This window comes from Erpetoichthys calabaricus, chromosome 4 (genome assembly GCF_900747795.2).
Source record: "Erpetoichthys calabaricus chromosome 4, fErpCal1.3, whole genome shotgun sequence".
NCBI classification, from domain to species: domain Eukaryota; kingdom Metazoa; phylum Chordata; class Cladistia; order Polypteriformes; family Polypteridae; genus Erpetoichthys; species Erpetoichthys calabaricus.
In genome coordinates this window covers 291,276,535-291,292,084 of record NC_041397.2, presented here as the reverse complement: position 1 = coordinate 291,292,084, position 15,550 = coordinate 291,276,535, and the positions used below count along the sequence as shown (strand labels likewise).

General features: G+C 36.9%; 1 protein-coding gene across 1 annotated transcript in view; it reads left to right on the top strand.

Moving 5' to 3' along the window:
• LOC114650953 (GRIP and coiled-coil domain-containing protein 2) overlaps positions 1-15,550 on the top strand; it is a 107,354-nt gene that overhangs the window by 76,803 nt on the left and 15,001 nt on the right. The window contains exons 18-21 of the mRNA XM_028800909.2: positions 132-308; positions 6,096-6,313; positions 10,810-11,004; positions 14,525-14,664. Coding sequence (XP_028656742.1) covers positions 132-308; positions 6,096-6,313; positions 10,810-11,004; positions 14,525-14,664 — 730 coding nt within the window. The remainder of the gene's footprint in view (positions 1-131; positions 309-6,095; positions 6,314-10,809; positions 11,005-14,524; positions 14,665-15,550) is intronic.

Here is a 15,550-nt window from a genome sequence, read left to right as displayed (position 1 = left end):
GAAAGGTGAAGCGTGATATAGCGAGGGATCACTGTATATCAAGGTGTAACAAATCAGCTGGGCTTGCTTTGTTGGAGATTTTAATTTTTTTAGCGCTTCATTCATGTTCTTCTTTTATCTATAACCATTAGAGAATATTTAGAAAAGGTGATGGAACAGCTCAAAGCTAAGTTGCAGGAAACTCAGAAGAGCCTGAAACTGAACACAGATGATCTCCAGACATTGCAGATGGAACATGACACTTTGTTGGAGCGTCACAACAAGATGCTGCAGGAGACTGTAGCCAAAGAGGCTGAACTGCGGGAGAGGTATAATCATGCCCTTTTACAAATTATATGTTCTGCATTAACCTTCTATTTTTGTTTCTTTTCATTAGAAACTGTCTTAAATTATCCTGCTCTATCCATCAGGATTTGCAATAGCATTTAGTTGTCCTGTCAGTTTCTTGTGCTGTGTTATGGAGATTTATTTCTCCATTACTGAATATTTTTCCTAAAGATTATTGTCAGATCTTCGCCCAGAGCAAAATAATTTATAAAAGTAATCTAAAGTACACTGCTGCCACACACTTTGGACACTATAAATTTATGGATTCAAGTTATGCAACTATCATTGCATTGAATAAAATAGTATATTTGTCCTAATAGATTTTACAGCTAGATATACCATATTTGCAAGAATTAACTGCAGTCATATTTTTCTGTAGTTATTAACATTTCAGAGCATTGCTTCTCAAGCTACGGGCCGCAGGCTAACGCGTTTTAGGTCACGCAGGGTCCTGACTCCCTGTTTTATTCAAAAGGAAAGGGTTGTGTACAGTTTGTGAAGTGCCGCAGGCAGCTTTGGCAAACAGCATTGCTCCGCAATGACTGTCATTGGTGATTGTCCTGAGGGGACCAGCATTGACCGTCGCCAGTGATTCTCCAAGTGGGACCCCACCAAAGAAAGAAACCCTCACAATGACTCTTTGGCAGTGATTCTTCAAGGAGAACTTATCCCCTTTCCCCTCAATCTGACAGTCATCCTGGGCCAGGTCTCGGAGACGCTGAGAAGGGCAAGATTTGGTCACGAGAAAAAAATGTTTAAGAAACATTGTTTCAGAAGTATTGTCTATTCAGATCAGGTTATGGCCTACACACCTTTGCATTTGCAGCGTCATACGTGTTATGTTTCTAGCTTTTAAGAATTTATTGCTCATTTCAGATCATGCCAAAATATCTCAAGGCATTTAATGTCTGGACATTCACCATGTGTCCTAGTGTGATTGTATTTATACTTTCCAACTGTTTAATACACAGACCTGAACAGTGTGTCTCAAATCACCAGAAATCACAGCCCTTATATGCTTACATTCACCAGCCTGTCACATATCACCCTTTTGTCTTATATCTGTGAGCTCAAGTGACAAGATGGAGCACCAAAACAAGCAGGAGAAAATGTTTACATTTATGCATAACATCCTCTGACTTGAGGTTCAAAATGTGCCTAAAACAGAACCAAGGTGAAATGTGTGTGACTAATCAGACCAAATAAAACACTTCTTCTAGCTTGGAGTCTAGGCACGCACTATGCTTAGATTGCCAAGTGGCTCTTCGTGGTAAGCTGATCAGACTCCTGAACCGGCATGGTCTCTGGTTGGAACTGGTGAAATAAGAGAGATCTCTAGGCTTCTCTTTAGACTCTGAATTTAAGCCTATTTTGTGCTTCCTTCATGGACCCTTTCTGACAGTTGGGCCAACTCCACTGTCATGTTCAGGCCTTGTGCCCTTTGACCAGTCCTGTTTTGGCACAACTTGTGTCCTTGGAACTGCTACTACCTCAGCTTCTCACTGTAGCCCTGGAGCTAGATCAAATGTGTGTTTTTGTTCTTGCACGTGTGCAACATCCATGTTCAGGTTGCTGCTTATTAGTTCTTGCTGATTATGATCTGATATCCCCCGAGTAGAGAAAACATAATAAGATGACCTGGTATGTAGTGAGTTGAACAGGTTATATGAAACGTTTTTCTTCTAAATGTTGCACGTTTTTCTCAATACATGCATCTTATTACAGACATGTCTTAATATTATACAGTATGCAAAATATGTAAACAAGTGTTAAAAAGTCTATCGTCATGTCACTATGCAATTAAACAATTTCAAGCATCAAATGTTTGAGTTTGTGGAGTAGACAATTTGTTAAACCAGAGAAAAAGACAAACTGTACTAAATATTTTAAAATCTATTCCAATTACAGTTAAGCATTGTGTATGAATTACAACAGTGCTCCATTGCCACCAGCAGCCCACATCTATTAATTCCAAGTGTAGTCTGACATTCTTGTTGGTAGGAGGCATAGCCTTTAGTAGCTTGTGTAGGTAAATGTGGCTTACTGGTCAAACCTCAAGAAGATTAGTGTTACAGTATCTCACAAAAGTGAGTACACCCCTCACATTTTTATAAATATTATATCTTTTCATGGGACAACGCTGAAGATATGACACTTTGATACAATTAAAGTAGTCCGTGTATCAGCTTGTATCACAGTGTAAATTTGCTGTCCCTTCAAAATAACTCAACACACAGCCATTAATGTCTAAACTGCTGGCAACAAAAGTGAGTACACCCCTAAGTGAAAAATGTCCAAATTGTGACCAAAGTGTCAATATTTTATGTGGCCGCCATTATTTTCCAGCACTGCCTTAACTCTCTTGGGCATGGAGTTCACTAGAGCTTCACAGGTTGCCACTGGAATCCTCTTCCACTCCTCCATGACGACATCACGGACCTGGTGGATGTTAGAGACCTTGCGCTCCTCCACCTTCCGTTTGAGGATGCCCCACAGATGCTCAATAGGGTTTAGGTCTGGAGACAAGCTTGGCCAGTCCAGCACCTTTTACCCTCAGTTTCTTTAACAAGGCAGTGGTCGTCTTGGAGGTGTGCTTGAGGTCATTATCATGTTTGAATACTGCCCTGTGGCCCAGTTTCCGAAGGGAGGGGATCATGCTCTGCTTCAGTATGTCACAGTACATGTTGCCATTCATGGTTCCCTCAATGAACTGTAGCTCCCCAGCACCGGCAGCACTCATGCAGCCCCAAACCATGACACTTCCACCACCATGCTTGACTGTAGGCAAGACACACTTGTCTTTGTACTCCTCACCTGGTTGCCACCACACACGCTTGACACCATCTGAACCAAATAAGTTTATCTTGGTCTCATCAAACCACAGGACATGGTTCCAGTAATCCATGTCCATAGTCTGCTTGTCTTCAGCAAACTGTTTGCAGGCTTTCTTGTGAATCATCTTTAGAAGAGGCTTCCTTCTGGGACGACAGCCATGCAGACCAATTTGATGCAGTGTGCGGCATATGGTCTCCTTCAACCTCTGCAGCAATGCTGGCAGCACTCATATGTCTATTTTCAAAAGACAACCTCTGGATATGACGCTGAGCATGTGTACTCGACTTCTTTGGTTGACCATGGCGAGGCCTGTTTTGAATGGAACCTGTCCTGTTAAACCGCTGTATGGTCTTGGCCACCATGCTGCAACTCAGGGTGTTGGCAATCTTCTTATAGCCAAGGCCATCTTTATGTAGAACAACAATTCTTTTTTTCAGATACTCAGAGAGTTCTTTGCCATGAGGTGCCATGTTGAACTTCCAGTAACCAGAATGAGAGAGTGTGAGAGCGATAACACCAAATTTAACACACCTGTTCCCCATTCACACCTGAGACCTTGTAATACGAACGAGTCACATGACACTGGGGATGGAAAATGGCTAATTGGGCACAATTTGGACATTTTTCACTTAGGGGTGTACTCACTTTTGTTGCCAACGGTTTAGATGTTAATGGCTGTGTGTTGAGTTATTTTGAGGGGACAGCAAATTTACACTGTTATACAAGCTGTACACTGACTACTTTACATTGTATGTCAATGTCAATTTATTTATATAGCACATTTAAAACAACATAGGAATACTGTGGCCAAAGTGCTTTATAATAATAGAAGAAAAAAACATACAATTAACATAAATAGAAATAAAATAAATGAACATAAATATTAAATAGAAGTAAGATTACATAATCACAATGAGGAAACCATCAGTATTACTGAAGGTCACGGAATGCAAGTGAATAGAAATGAGTCCTTTAGTCTTGTTTTGAACAGTTCAATTGTAGACGACTCCTTTGTTATAAGGTAAAGAGTTCCACAGGCAAGGAGCAGCAGCTGCAAAAGCCCTGTCCCTCTTAGTTTTACACTTGGTACGAGGGACAACAAGAGACAACTGATCAGAAGATCTAAGCACTCTAAATGGCTGGTGTAAAGCACACAATTCAGATAAATAGGCAGGAGCAAGCCCATGTAAAGATGTAAAAACTAGCAACAAGATTTTAAAATCAATTTGAAAACTGACAGGCAGCCAGTGTAAAGAAGCTAATATTGGAGAAAAAGAGTCAGACTTTCTTGCCCCAACCAGAAAATGAGCAGCAGTATTCTGGACCAACTGTAAGCTGCATATCAGGGATTTGCTAATCCCAGAATACAGCGAATTGCAGTAATCAAGGCAAGAAAAGATAAAAATATGAGTAGCTTTCTCAAGATCCCTAGACGATCAAAAAAAAGGCTTGATCTTACCTAATAGACGAATCTAGAAAAAGCAACTCTTGACTACAGAATTAATCTGTTTCTCAAAAGAGAGGTTACTGTCAAAGATAACACCAAGATTGAGGAATTGAGGTTTGCAAAAGACACAGAAAGAGCCGAGAAGTCCAAGACCAATTTGGGATTTAGCTGATGGACCCACTATAAGCACCTCCGTTTTATCATAAGTGTATCAAAGTGTGATATCTTCAGTGTTGTCCCATGAAAAGATATAATAAAATATTTACAAAAATGTGAGGGGTGTACTCAGTTTTGTGAGATACTGTATGTCAATTCGCAGTTTGCATATTTGAATCATGGTCCAAGCACATTTCTTCTTATATTTCCCATCACTCATTCATCCATCCATTTTCTAACCCAGTTATTCAGTTCACAGTCATGGGTTGCCAGCGCCTGTATTACTAAAACAGTCTTTGCATTATTATGACTAAATAAACTCTGACCATACATAATAAGCAAGATATAATTTGATGGTGCAAATGCACCAAATGTTAAAAGAGACTGTTTATCTGGTATTTACAAGCACTGTTATAAACTTTCTATGTAAAAAATTGTAGACCGCACAAGTCAAAATATGAACAGAGAGCCAAATTACAACACTTTTGTGTGCATGTTGGCATAATGTATTGAATGAGTGAGTTAAAGTACGAAGCTAATTTTTTCTGTGAAATGCAGATCCCGAAAAAATATTTTTAGATTAAGTAAAACATACTTTTATGGGAAGGATGCTGTATAAATAAAATTATTATTATTAAAATAGCTCATTATCTACACTGTATAGTATTTTAATATACCATTTTATGCCTAATTAATGATTTCTATTTTACTTAGCTATGAATGCTAGAATTTTGTTCACAATTAGGTAGCGTAAAACACATTCATAATCGTAATTGTGCTTTTTTTTCCTGTATTGTACTTTCAAAGATGTACAGGTTAGTTTATATGATGACTCGTAAGATGGGATGTTGTGAGTGTGGGTGTCCGAATGAGTGTCTGTCCTGTGATGGATATGCACCCTAACTGTGGTCCCTGATGACCCAGAATTTGAATAAGCTGATTTAGGGAAGGAAGGAAACAAACTTAAATTATATACCTAGGTGTTTAATTTCCCTTTTAAGCAAATGATTTTTCAGATGACTGTCTGTGTGTGTAATTTTCTTGTGTGTGTATAATTTTCTTGTGTGTAATTAGAAAACAAATAATAAATGTTCATTTTCTTTTAATAGGGTAAACATCATATATTTGTGGAACCAATCGAGTAAGAACATTAGAGACTGAATCAAAATGCTAATTTTGTTTTGTATTTTTTTTTCTCCTATTTTAAATGAAATGTAGGGGGATTTATGACCATTTGCTCCATTCTTGTCATAAAGTTTTACTGTAAGGTATCTTAAGGGTTTATGTTAGTTTTACAAAGTTACTGATTTTGTCATCTTGTTTTCACAAGGGTTTGCACAGTTCAGTCGGAGAATGCAGTGCTGAAATCGGAACATAACCTAATGCTGAGTCAACTAACAGCCCAGAATGAATCTCAGAGGAATACCTTCCGGGATCAGATGCGCCATCTTCAGGAAGATCACAGAAAAACGGTTGAGACACTGCAGCAACAAGTCAATAAACTGGAAGCTCAGCTGTTCCACTTACAGAAGGAGGCTACAGCAGCAAGTAAGGACCTGAAGTTAGACACATTAACAGAGATGACGTTTACAATTTTATGTAATAATTAATAGTGCAGCAGGAATGACTAACAAGTGCAAAATAAAATCTGTTTTAGGAGGTGAAAAATGAAAGCAGACAAGGGTTGGCATATGCTGTTCGAATCTATGTCTCTCTTCTAGGAATTATATTGCCTTTTGTTTCTTCCTGAGCTTATTTCTAGGACTTTTGCAATTTTAATTCAGTAATTGATATATAGAAATATATAGAAAGTTGATTAGGAGAATTAGTGAGTGAGAGTGTACATATATATTTTTTTACGTTTTAAACACATTACATTTTCAGTCTATTACAGAGTCTGGGATTTTGGATTTTATAAGTAAGCTCAATAAAATGTTTAGTCTTGAATGTCCATTGCACTTAACACTAATTTTAATTTTTGATTGATCCTGTCAACTGTTTTCTGTTTAAAGGTCCATTAGCAAGCATCCCTGAGATTTTCAAGTGCTCTGTAACATATACTCCCAAATTGTATTTGAAAATCAAATTGTAAAACTTTTTATTCTTGTTTTGTAACTACATTTGCTTATTTCTTACTTACAGGATTTGTATTTAAAAAGTAATAGATCTGTGTTAAAGCATTAATTTAAATTATTTTAATTTGTTTTATTTTTTAGCCTGCTTCTGTTTCCAAAAGCAATTGAATTTACAGTTTTGGGGTGGTGTCCATTAGCAGTAGTGAGTAGGGATGTGAAAAGAATGTGACTAGCTTATTTATCTTTTTTTTTTTTTTAAAGTAAATGTATTGGCGTCAAAGCTGGTACCACAGTGATGATGAGTGACTGCAAGTAAACGTAATACGTAATAAAAAATACAAAACATGAGTAAAAACTCCATATGAAAATGGCTCATAGTGCTATGGTGCTGAATTAGCATGTCTTGAAAGGAAAAAAAGCAGAAGGTATGTCTGGTAGTGATTTTTATTTGAGGGAGGAGAATTTCAGTCTGCAATTGCCAGAATCATGCTTTAAATCTAAACAAACACCCATTTTGGAGGTAGCTCAGAAATACTGTAAATGTATATGTGCACTGAGACATAACCATGACATAACCAAATGGATATGAGTTTTGTTTTAATTTGTAAATGGCGTGACTAATCGCTTTTTAATACCTTGTCCTACACTGCCCCGATAATGGAACAAAGGCTTTGCCTTCATTCTCTTATTGTTTCGTCTACATATATCCATCTGATCATCCAACTGTTTTTCTAACCAGTGTCCGGGTAATGCATATAGGGATGTGGGAGGAAACTGCACGGCGGCAATGCTAGCATAGTTGTATCAAGTAAAAATCAAGGTAAATTTCATATGAAGCAGCTGTTTTGCTTGACTACACTGGCGATGAAATGAGCTGCACCACTTGTTAATACCAAAATAAAATTTATTTAGTGTTTCAGTGCTTCAAAGCACATCTCTCTAGTAGTTCAACTTGTATTGTGTTAACATAAATGCACCACAGAGGTACACGGTTATAGCAATATGGACAACACAGCATAATGATTATGAATCTACAAATACTAAATTTATATAAGTTGTTTGGTTTAAAAAGGCAAGCTAATGTTTATTAGTTTAACCCCATCATGTGACAAATGTAGTGAAAGCATATACAGTATACTGTATCATGTATTTGAATGGTACATTGGCGTATGTAATTTAGTCTCTCAGTTACAATTAATTGAACACAAGTAATGCCAGTCCAGTAAATTTTCTAATTCTGGATTTGTACATGGACTACGCAAGAACAATGTCTGATCACTCACTTAGCAGTCTTGAAAACAGCACAACAAAGGTTCTTGAAAAATAGATCAGTATAAAACGGACAAGTTTCATTTCACTCAGGAAACATTGAATTTGGGACAGATTTGGACAGTTGAAGCCCCAAGAGTTTGTGATATTGAAATTTTAAACAATTTGGGTCATCCTTTAAATATTACTCTTCAGCAAGTTTTTCATCAGCAAATGGTCCACGTTAATTAAAGGACAAGTGTCTGTGTGTGTTTCTGCGTATCCACCCAATTACTATGTCTGTATTATGTGCCACTTGGTATGGTATTCGTAAAAGCAGTGCTAATGATTGTGCTACACCATCATTGTAGTGAAAAGTGCAATGCATTTTCTTATTACATACATTACAAAATAAATTCCGATACATGGTGCACTGCAAATGTTAACACTGAATACACCAAGGCCTGCGTTGATTACTTAGATTTAAACCTGTCTTGCAAATATTTAAAAACATAACAGAAGGAATCTGTGACAAACCAGATTTTAAAAACATTCTATTACAGAAACGGCTTTAAAGAGTTTAACTGAACATGTATACGAATTCAACTATGCAGATATTACAATGTTCAAATTTGTATTTTTAGTATTGATCTTAAGAAGTATTTTTTACTTACTGGTGAGAAAATGTCAGAATAAAATTAGAATGTGCACATGGTAAGATAAATCAGGAAGCCCATGCTGATATGATTCTTTATAAACCCTACACTGAAATCCCCCTATGATAATAACACAAACCACTTCTTGTTACACTGGGAAGATCCCCATGTCTGTCACATATTAAAAATGAGCCTTGCATTGTAATTTGATATTTATTAATTCTAATACTAGTTTATTTAAGCAACAGCTGAGCAACTACTTGATTCATATACCACTTTATTAAATTTGCTGTTGCTATTAGTATTTAAATCTTTTATATTCTGTTACTTAATAAGGCATGATATTGTCCACTTGAATAATGGCAGAACTTTTAATTAAAAGATGGTGAAAGGGATTTCTGTTTTTGCTGTGGTATCAAATAGGTACTGAATAGCGTCACTTGGCATTAGTGTTGAATACAAAATTCTGGTTTTGTGACCACCCCAGTTGTGAGTATCTTTAGCAGGCTTAGGATTAAAACTTTTAAATGATTTATCTTTATTGTATATTCAGCAGACATCAATAGCTAGGCAAATACAAGGTCACAAGATGTTGAATTTGTGATTGTCTCAAATGCTCTACCTGTGCAGAAACTTGAACTTTTCATCTTTTGACATACTGAATTGTTTATTTTATTTCTTTAGATAGATAGATACTTTTAGCTATTCATCCGAAAAAAATAGCATACAGTATACACTACTGGTCAGAAGTTTTAGTTTTTCCTGTTATTCTTCAAACTTAATCATTTGAAATACAATGAATGACCTAAAATGGTGAAAATGTAAGCAGTAAAACTGCCAGCGGTTTAAATTTAAAGGTTAGGTTAGCAAAAACTGAAAAAAAGGAAATTTCTAAATATTACAAATAAGCCTTCTTCAGGGAACAACTAACAGATTACAACCTACAGATGTTCTGCAGCAATTAACGTAAATTAAGTAATGCCGATTAAAGCAAACAATTTGCACAGGTGCCCCAACTTCTGCTGATTACATAAAAAATGCTCTGTGTGTCTTAAAGCAGAATTGGAACAGACTGAGTTACTACAATCTCTGAAGTATTGCTTGGACAATATTCCAGTGATAATGGAAAGAAAACTGCAATTAACAAATGAAATGAGAAGGAGCATTATTATTACCCTTAGAAGTGTAGGCCTTTCATTTAGAGAAATTGCAGGGAAAAAAAAGTACGGTGGTGTCCTACACAATCCAAAGGCCATTGGAAACTGGAAGAAACTCTGGATAGGAAGAGATGTGGCAGACGCAAATTCTCAGCCCAATCAGAAGACAAGTTTCTGAGGGTCACCAGCTTGAGTGATCACAGGTGCCTCCCAGCACAACAGCTTCAAGCACAGATTAACAGTGCAGGTCAACGAAAGCAAATCTCAGATTATTTGCTTCAACTTGCAAGGCTTCATGTACTTTAATTGCTGTCATTCATTGCATTTCAGCTGATTTCATTTGAAGAAAAAACTGATGTGTTGTAAACCTTTGGTAGTATATATATTTATCTATATCTATTTTTAATTCTCATGCTCCTGCAGCAGCAACAACGGACATAAAGTGGACTATATATAGTGCAAAACATGGCCTCTGAATTCAATTGTGTAATGCAGTTGTCCTTCCTTCTCGGTTTATTCAGGAGTTTTACATCCCCAGAGCTGGAGTTACTCCCCCAGCAGATCATTTACTACAGTACACTGGCCACTATGGAATACCTGAGCCTGCACTGTTTTTATATGTACAGCATGCATAGGTTATCTTCCCTGCCCAGTCTAGTCTCAGTTGGACCCTCAATTAAGTATAGTACTACCTTGTCTCTACCTGCTTCAATATTATAGTTTCTGATCTTAGTAGCTCCGGTGTACAGTAGCGGGTGATACAAGATCAGAATACATTACATGACTTTTTTTTTTTGTTTACAGATGTAGCGCATACAAAGTGAGAGGCCTTCTGGTTTAACATCCAGTGCTCCGAGTGCTACACCACACTGCCTGAACAGGTCTTCTTAATCTTTATTTTGTGTTAGGTCCTCCACCAGGTCAGCAGCTAAAGAAGAGTCTTCAGGAGAGGAAGTATACAGATCAAACAGTCTGTGATCTGCAGTCTATGGCTAGAGAGGAGGGAGAAGGAATGGAAACTACAGAGACAGAGTCTGGATCCTTGATGATCACCTCCACACCATCCCTAGAGCAACTTCTGAACTCACCTGAGCCTAAAACAGGTGAGAACTTTCTGGTATTTTTTCTTATGGTTGATAATTTATGTGTAAGGTTGGTGTTGTGTAGATTTCTATAGAAGTGTACATCAGTGATCTTGTAAGGGTTTGATATGTTCAGTAACACGGAAGCCTCCTAGTCATTACTTTTAACTTGTTGAGACAGTACTGATCATAATATCTTTAAAAGGACATGTCTTATGTTTTTCAGTATTTTGTTTCTATTGTAAAATGTTAGCTATTTTAAAATCATAACGATAGGTCAGATTGGGCTACAGATAAAACAATATATATGTGTACTATATATATGGTGTTATAACCATAGCCCTCCAGGACTGACTTTGTAGACTCCTCGTACAGAATAATTCAAAATTGGTATTACTGACAGAATAATAGATTGTGCTGCCACATCACGGAAAAAAACTAACCAAATATGCCCACCAATGAGGCACTTTCTCAGAATCACCAAGATTTTTTCTTCAAGGTGTTATACCCAGCATGACTAATTACTCTGTCCAACATTTTTATACAAGGCGTTAAGGTGACAAGATGTTGAATTTGTAATTATCTCAAAGATTTTACCTGCGCAGAAGCAAGTACTTTTGACTTACTGAATTGTTCCTTTTATTTCTTCAGTTACTTATACAGTATATGAGTTTTTAGGGAATTATGAACGTAATAGGGAAGATTTGTGGGAGAATGGAGGGCAGAAGTGTTTTAAATTATATTTTAGAAAAAAAACTATTCAGTACAGGAGAGTGGGATGTTTTTAAAAATAAAAAATAAATGTTGCTTAGGATAATAAAGAGGAAATTTGAGCAATAAGGTAGCCAATTTGACACGGTGTACAATAATACCACAAATCCTAAAATGAGTCATTGAAAGATGTGACAGAAACGTATTAGGTTATGACACACAAAAAGGAACACAAACAAAGACAAAGTAACAGTCTTTTTTTTTTTTTTTTTAACACCCTGCTATATTTCTTTAATGACGTTTTACGTTAATGTTTAGGAAAAAGATTGCTGCATTAGGTTATTATGAGAAGAAATGAGAAATATTGTGTGAAAGTAGGAATCAATAAGAAGATCCGTATGAGATTAATATAATGAATGTCGGTTAGTATATTGTAACATTGTTATTTATTGTATGCAACTACAAGAAGAAATGTAAGGAGTAGTGCAATAACCGGTGCTCTGAAAAAGTATTAATCAGTCTTATTGATATGTGAACCTTGGTGTCATCAGCATTTGAATGAAACTTAATATGTTGTGTCTCCTAAGGATAAATGGCATTATGCACCAGGCATTCACCGTCCCTGTGCAGAAGTAGTAGTAGTAGTAGTAGTTATTGTCTGTTTTTTTATCTGCATTTTTTTTTTTTTTTTTTTTTTTTTTTTTTATTACTCTTTAATTTAATATTTTTGCTGCTGGAATATGTGAATTTCCCCCTGGGATTAATAAAGTATCTATCTATCTATCTATCTATCTATCTATCTATCTATCTATCTATCTATCTATCTATCTATCTATCTATCTATCTATCTAGTCAGATAATTTAAGTTTTTTGAGAAAGGGAAGCCCATGCTGATATGATTCCTTATATACCCTATGCTGAAATCCCCCTACGATAATAACACAAACCACTTGTTGCACTGGGAGAATCCCCATGTCTATCATATATTAAAAATGAGTCTTACATTATAATTTGTTATTTATATTTACTAATACTAGTTTACTTTATTTCAATTCAATTCTTGTTATGTGTACAAGTACCATGTACAGTGAAATGCTTGTTTGCATGTGCCTCCGCAGACAGTGAACATAGACAAAAAAATCACACAATAAATAAATGAATATAAATAAATAAGTAAATAAATAAAACCAGAATCCTAGGAATAAACAGAGACATTGGCAGAGGTATATGTGCAGGTAGCAGTGGAGGTGACACAAGGTTACCGATTTTTCATGAATCTGATTGCAGTTGGGTAGAAACTATTCCTGAACCTGGAGGTGCGCGTCAGAATGGACTTCAGTCGCTTTCCAGATGGGAGGAGGGTGAAAAGTGACAGTGCAGGGTGGCTGGGGTCCCGTCTGATACGGTTCACTTTCCTGAGACAGCGTGTATTGTGGATGTCATGGATCGCAGGGAGTTGTGTGCCCGTGATCTGCTGTGCTGTATTCACTACACGCTGCAGAGCTCTGCAGTCCTGACCTGAGCAGTTGCTGTACCAGAATGTGATGCATCCTGTCAGGATGGATTCCACAGTACACCTGTAGAAGCTGAACAGGGTTGTGGGGGACATCCGAGCCTTACTCAGTCTCCTGAGGAAGTAGATGCGTTGTTAAGCTTTCTTGACTACTGTCGTAGTGTGACTTGACAATTTAAAGTCATGAGTGAGGGTGACTCTGAGGAACCTAAAGCTGCTGATGGGGCTGTGCTGTGTGGCCTGTTTGCGGATATCCACGATCATCTCCTTAGTTTTACTAACTTAAGCAACAGCTGAGCAACTACTTGATTCATATACCACTTTATTAAATTTGCTGTTGCTATTAGTATTTAAATATTATAAATGTGAATTCAATCCATTCTGTCCTTGAGAGAGTGGTATGGCGAACAATTTATATCACAGTGTAAGTTAAAATGATCACAGTTACAGTACATGTTTATATAAATCTAATCGCTATAACAGACACACTGTCATTTTTAGGACTTGTAGGCTATATACTGTACGTTCAAATTTTGCAATAGCAAGTTGAAGCCTGTGTGGACTGAGCACACACCTTTTTTTCCCAACCAGCTCTTCATTTTGTGTGTCATGTGGATGTGAAGCAGGCAGGTGGCCTTGGCTGTTCCATTTTCACCATTTTTTTTCTATCTACACAGTTGTAGCACCATATGCTGGTTTATGTCAGAAGGTAACGAAATGCCCACTCCCCACAACACCACAGGCAACGTATGCGTCACTTCTAGCACCAGTGTGCTAAACCATAGTAAAATTATATACAAAAATGTTCTCCTGCTTACATATTTCTACAGTTATCTTCTTTGTACCGTTATACTGCATACCACTACATCCATCCATCCATTTTTTGACATGGTTAATCCAGTGCTATGCTACTATATGAATGAGTTATAAATAGGTTTATAGTAAATTTTGCATTTTTCCAAATAAGTGAGATTAGACATGGGTGTAATCAACCACATAATTTGTCACATAGTCTTTGACAAGATGAATAAGAGAAGCCAATTAACCAAATCTGCATGCTGCTGTATTATATTTAAATCTGATGACTAGGCTAGAGTTCTACTGCAGTGAAATGAGCTATATAAGAATAAACTTAATTAAATATCTTTAGGAGGTGCAGGAAACCAGGGTACCAAAAGAAAACTTGTGCAAATTCCCCCCAGGACAGATTCCAAACCCAGGACTCTGGAGCTGAGGAACATCAACCATTAGGCCAATGTGTCCTTATTCCCTCAGTAATAATAGTAACTTAGATATTTTTTTCTGTCTCTCTTGCAGAGCCATCATTATGGCAGGCAGAGCCCAGTAAAGAGCAGCTGACACAGAAGCTAAACAGTGCAACTAAGAATATTGATCACCTGAATGGACTGCTTCGAGAGTCGGAAGCCACAAATGCTATATTGATGGAACAGATCACGGTAACTAACATTCCTGCTAGAGAGGCAATATATTTCTATTGATGTGGCTGAATGTGAATCATAGCTAGGCACAGCCTTAATTATTAATTACCTTTATATGTGCTTTTTTTTTTTTTAAATATATAAAAGAGTTATTAACAGTAATGTGCTCCCCTTTAGATAATAAAGAAGAATGTCAGAATTAATTAAAAACCAAAAAGGAAAATCAAAGCCTTTTAGTTCCTTTTGAAAGCAATAGAGAGAAAAGAAAAGAGGGTATTTCAACAAGTATGTAAGTTATGTCTCCTATCCATGTTCTCAGAAGGCCAGGCTTGCAACCTGATTAGCGTTTCGGGTTTGCCAAGAACCTTGTCTCTAATGGCACAGATATGACAGGGTCATACGCATAGCAGGTCTTGACCTTGTGTTTTTGCAGGAGGGTCTTCTATAGATTAGGCTGTAATTATTGGTCATGTAATAATCAGGTAGCAGTGCCATGTTGTCCAAGCATTAATTCAATCAGTGCTTTAAAATATTGATGTTTCTGTAATCAAAAAATATACAGAAATACTCAAAATGCTTTAATTGCTCTAAGCAGTATCTATTCTAGCAATGTGTTTCTAGTGCTATCCATTTGATCCAAACCCTTGCTACATAAAGTATGATTGCCATCAGGCCAGAAGCATTCCCACATTGGGTGCAAAGAGATCCTTCTCCCGGTTCAGAACTGTACAGTATTCTGTAAGTAAATTGAACTTCAATTTGATTGTAGAGTGTGTCCCTTTTTTACAGCATCTCTTTTTTGCCATCCTTGGTTAATTTAAAATGATCCTAATTACCCCATTGAGGCAATCCATTTAGATTCTCCCTATCACACACTGAGACCAATTTGCGTACCTTTGAATTT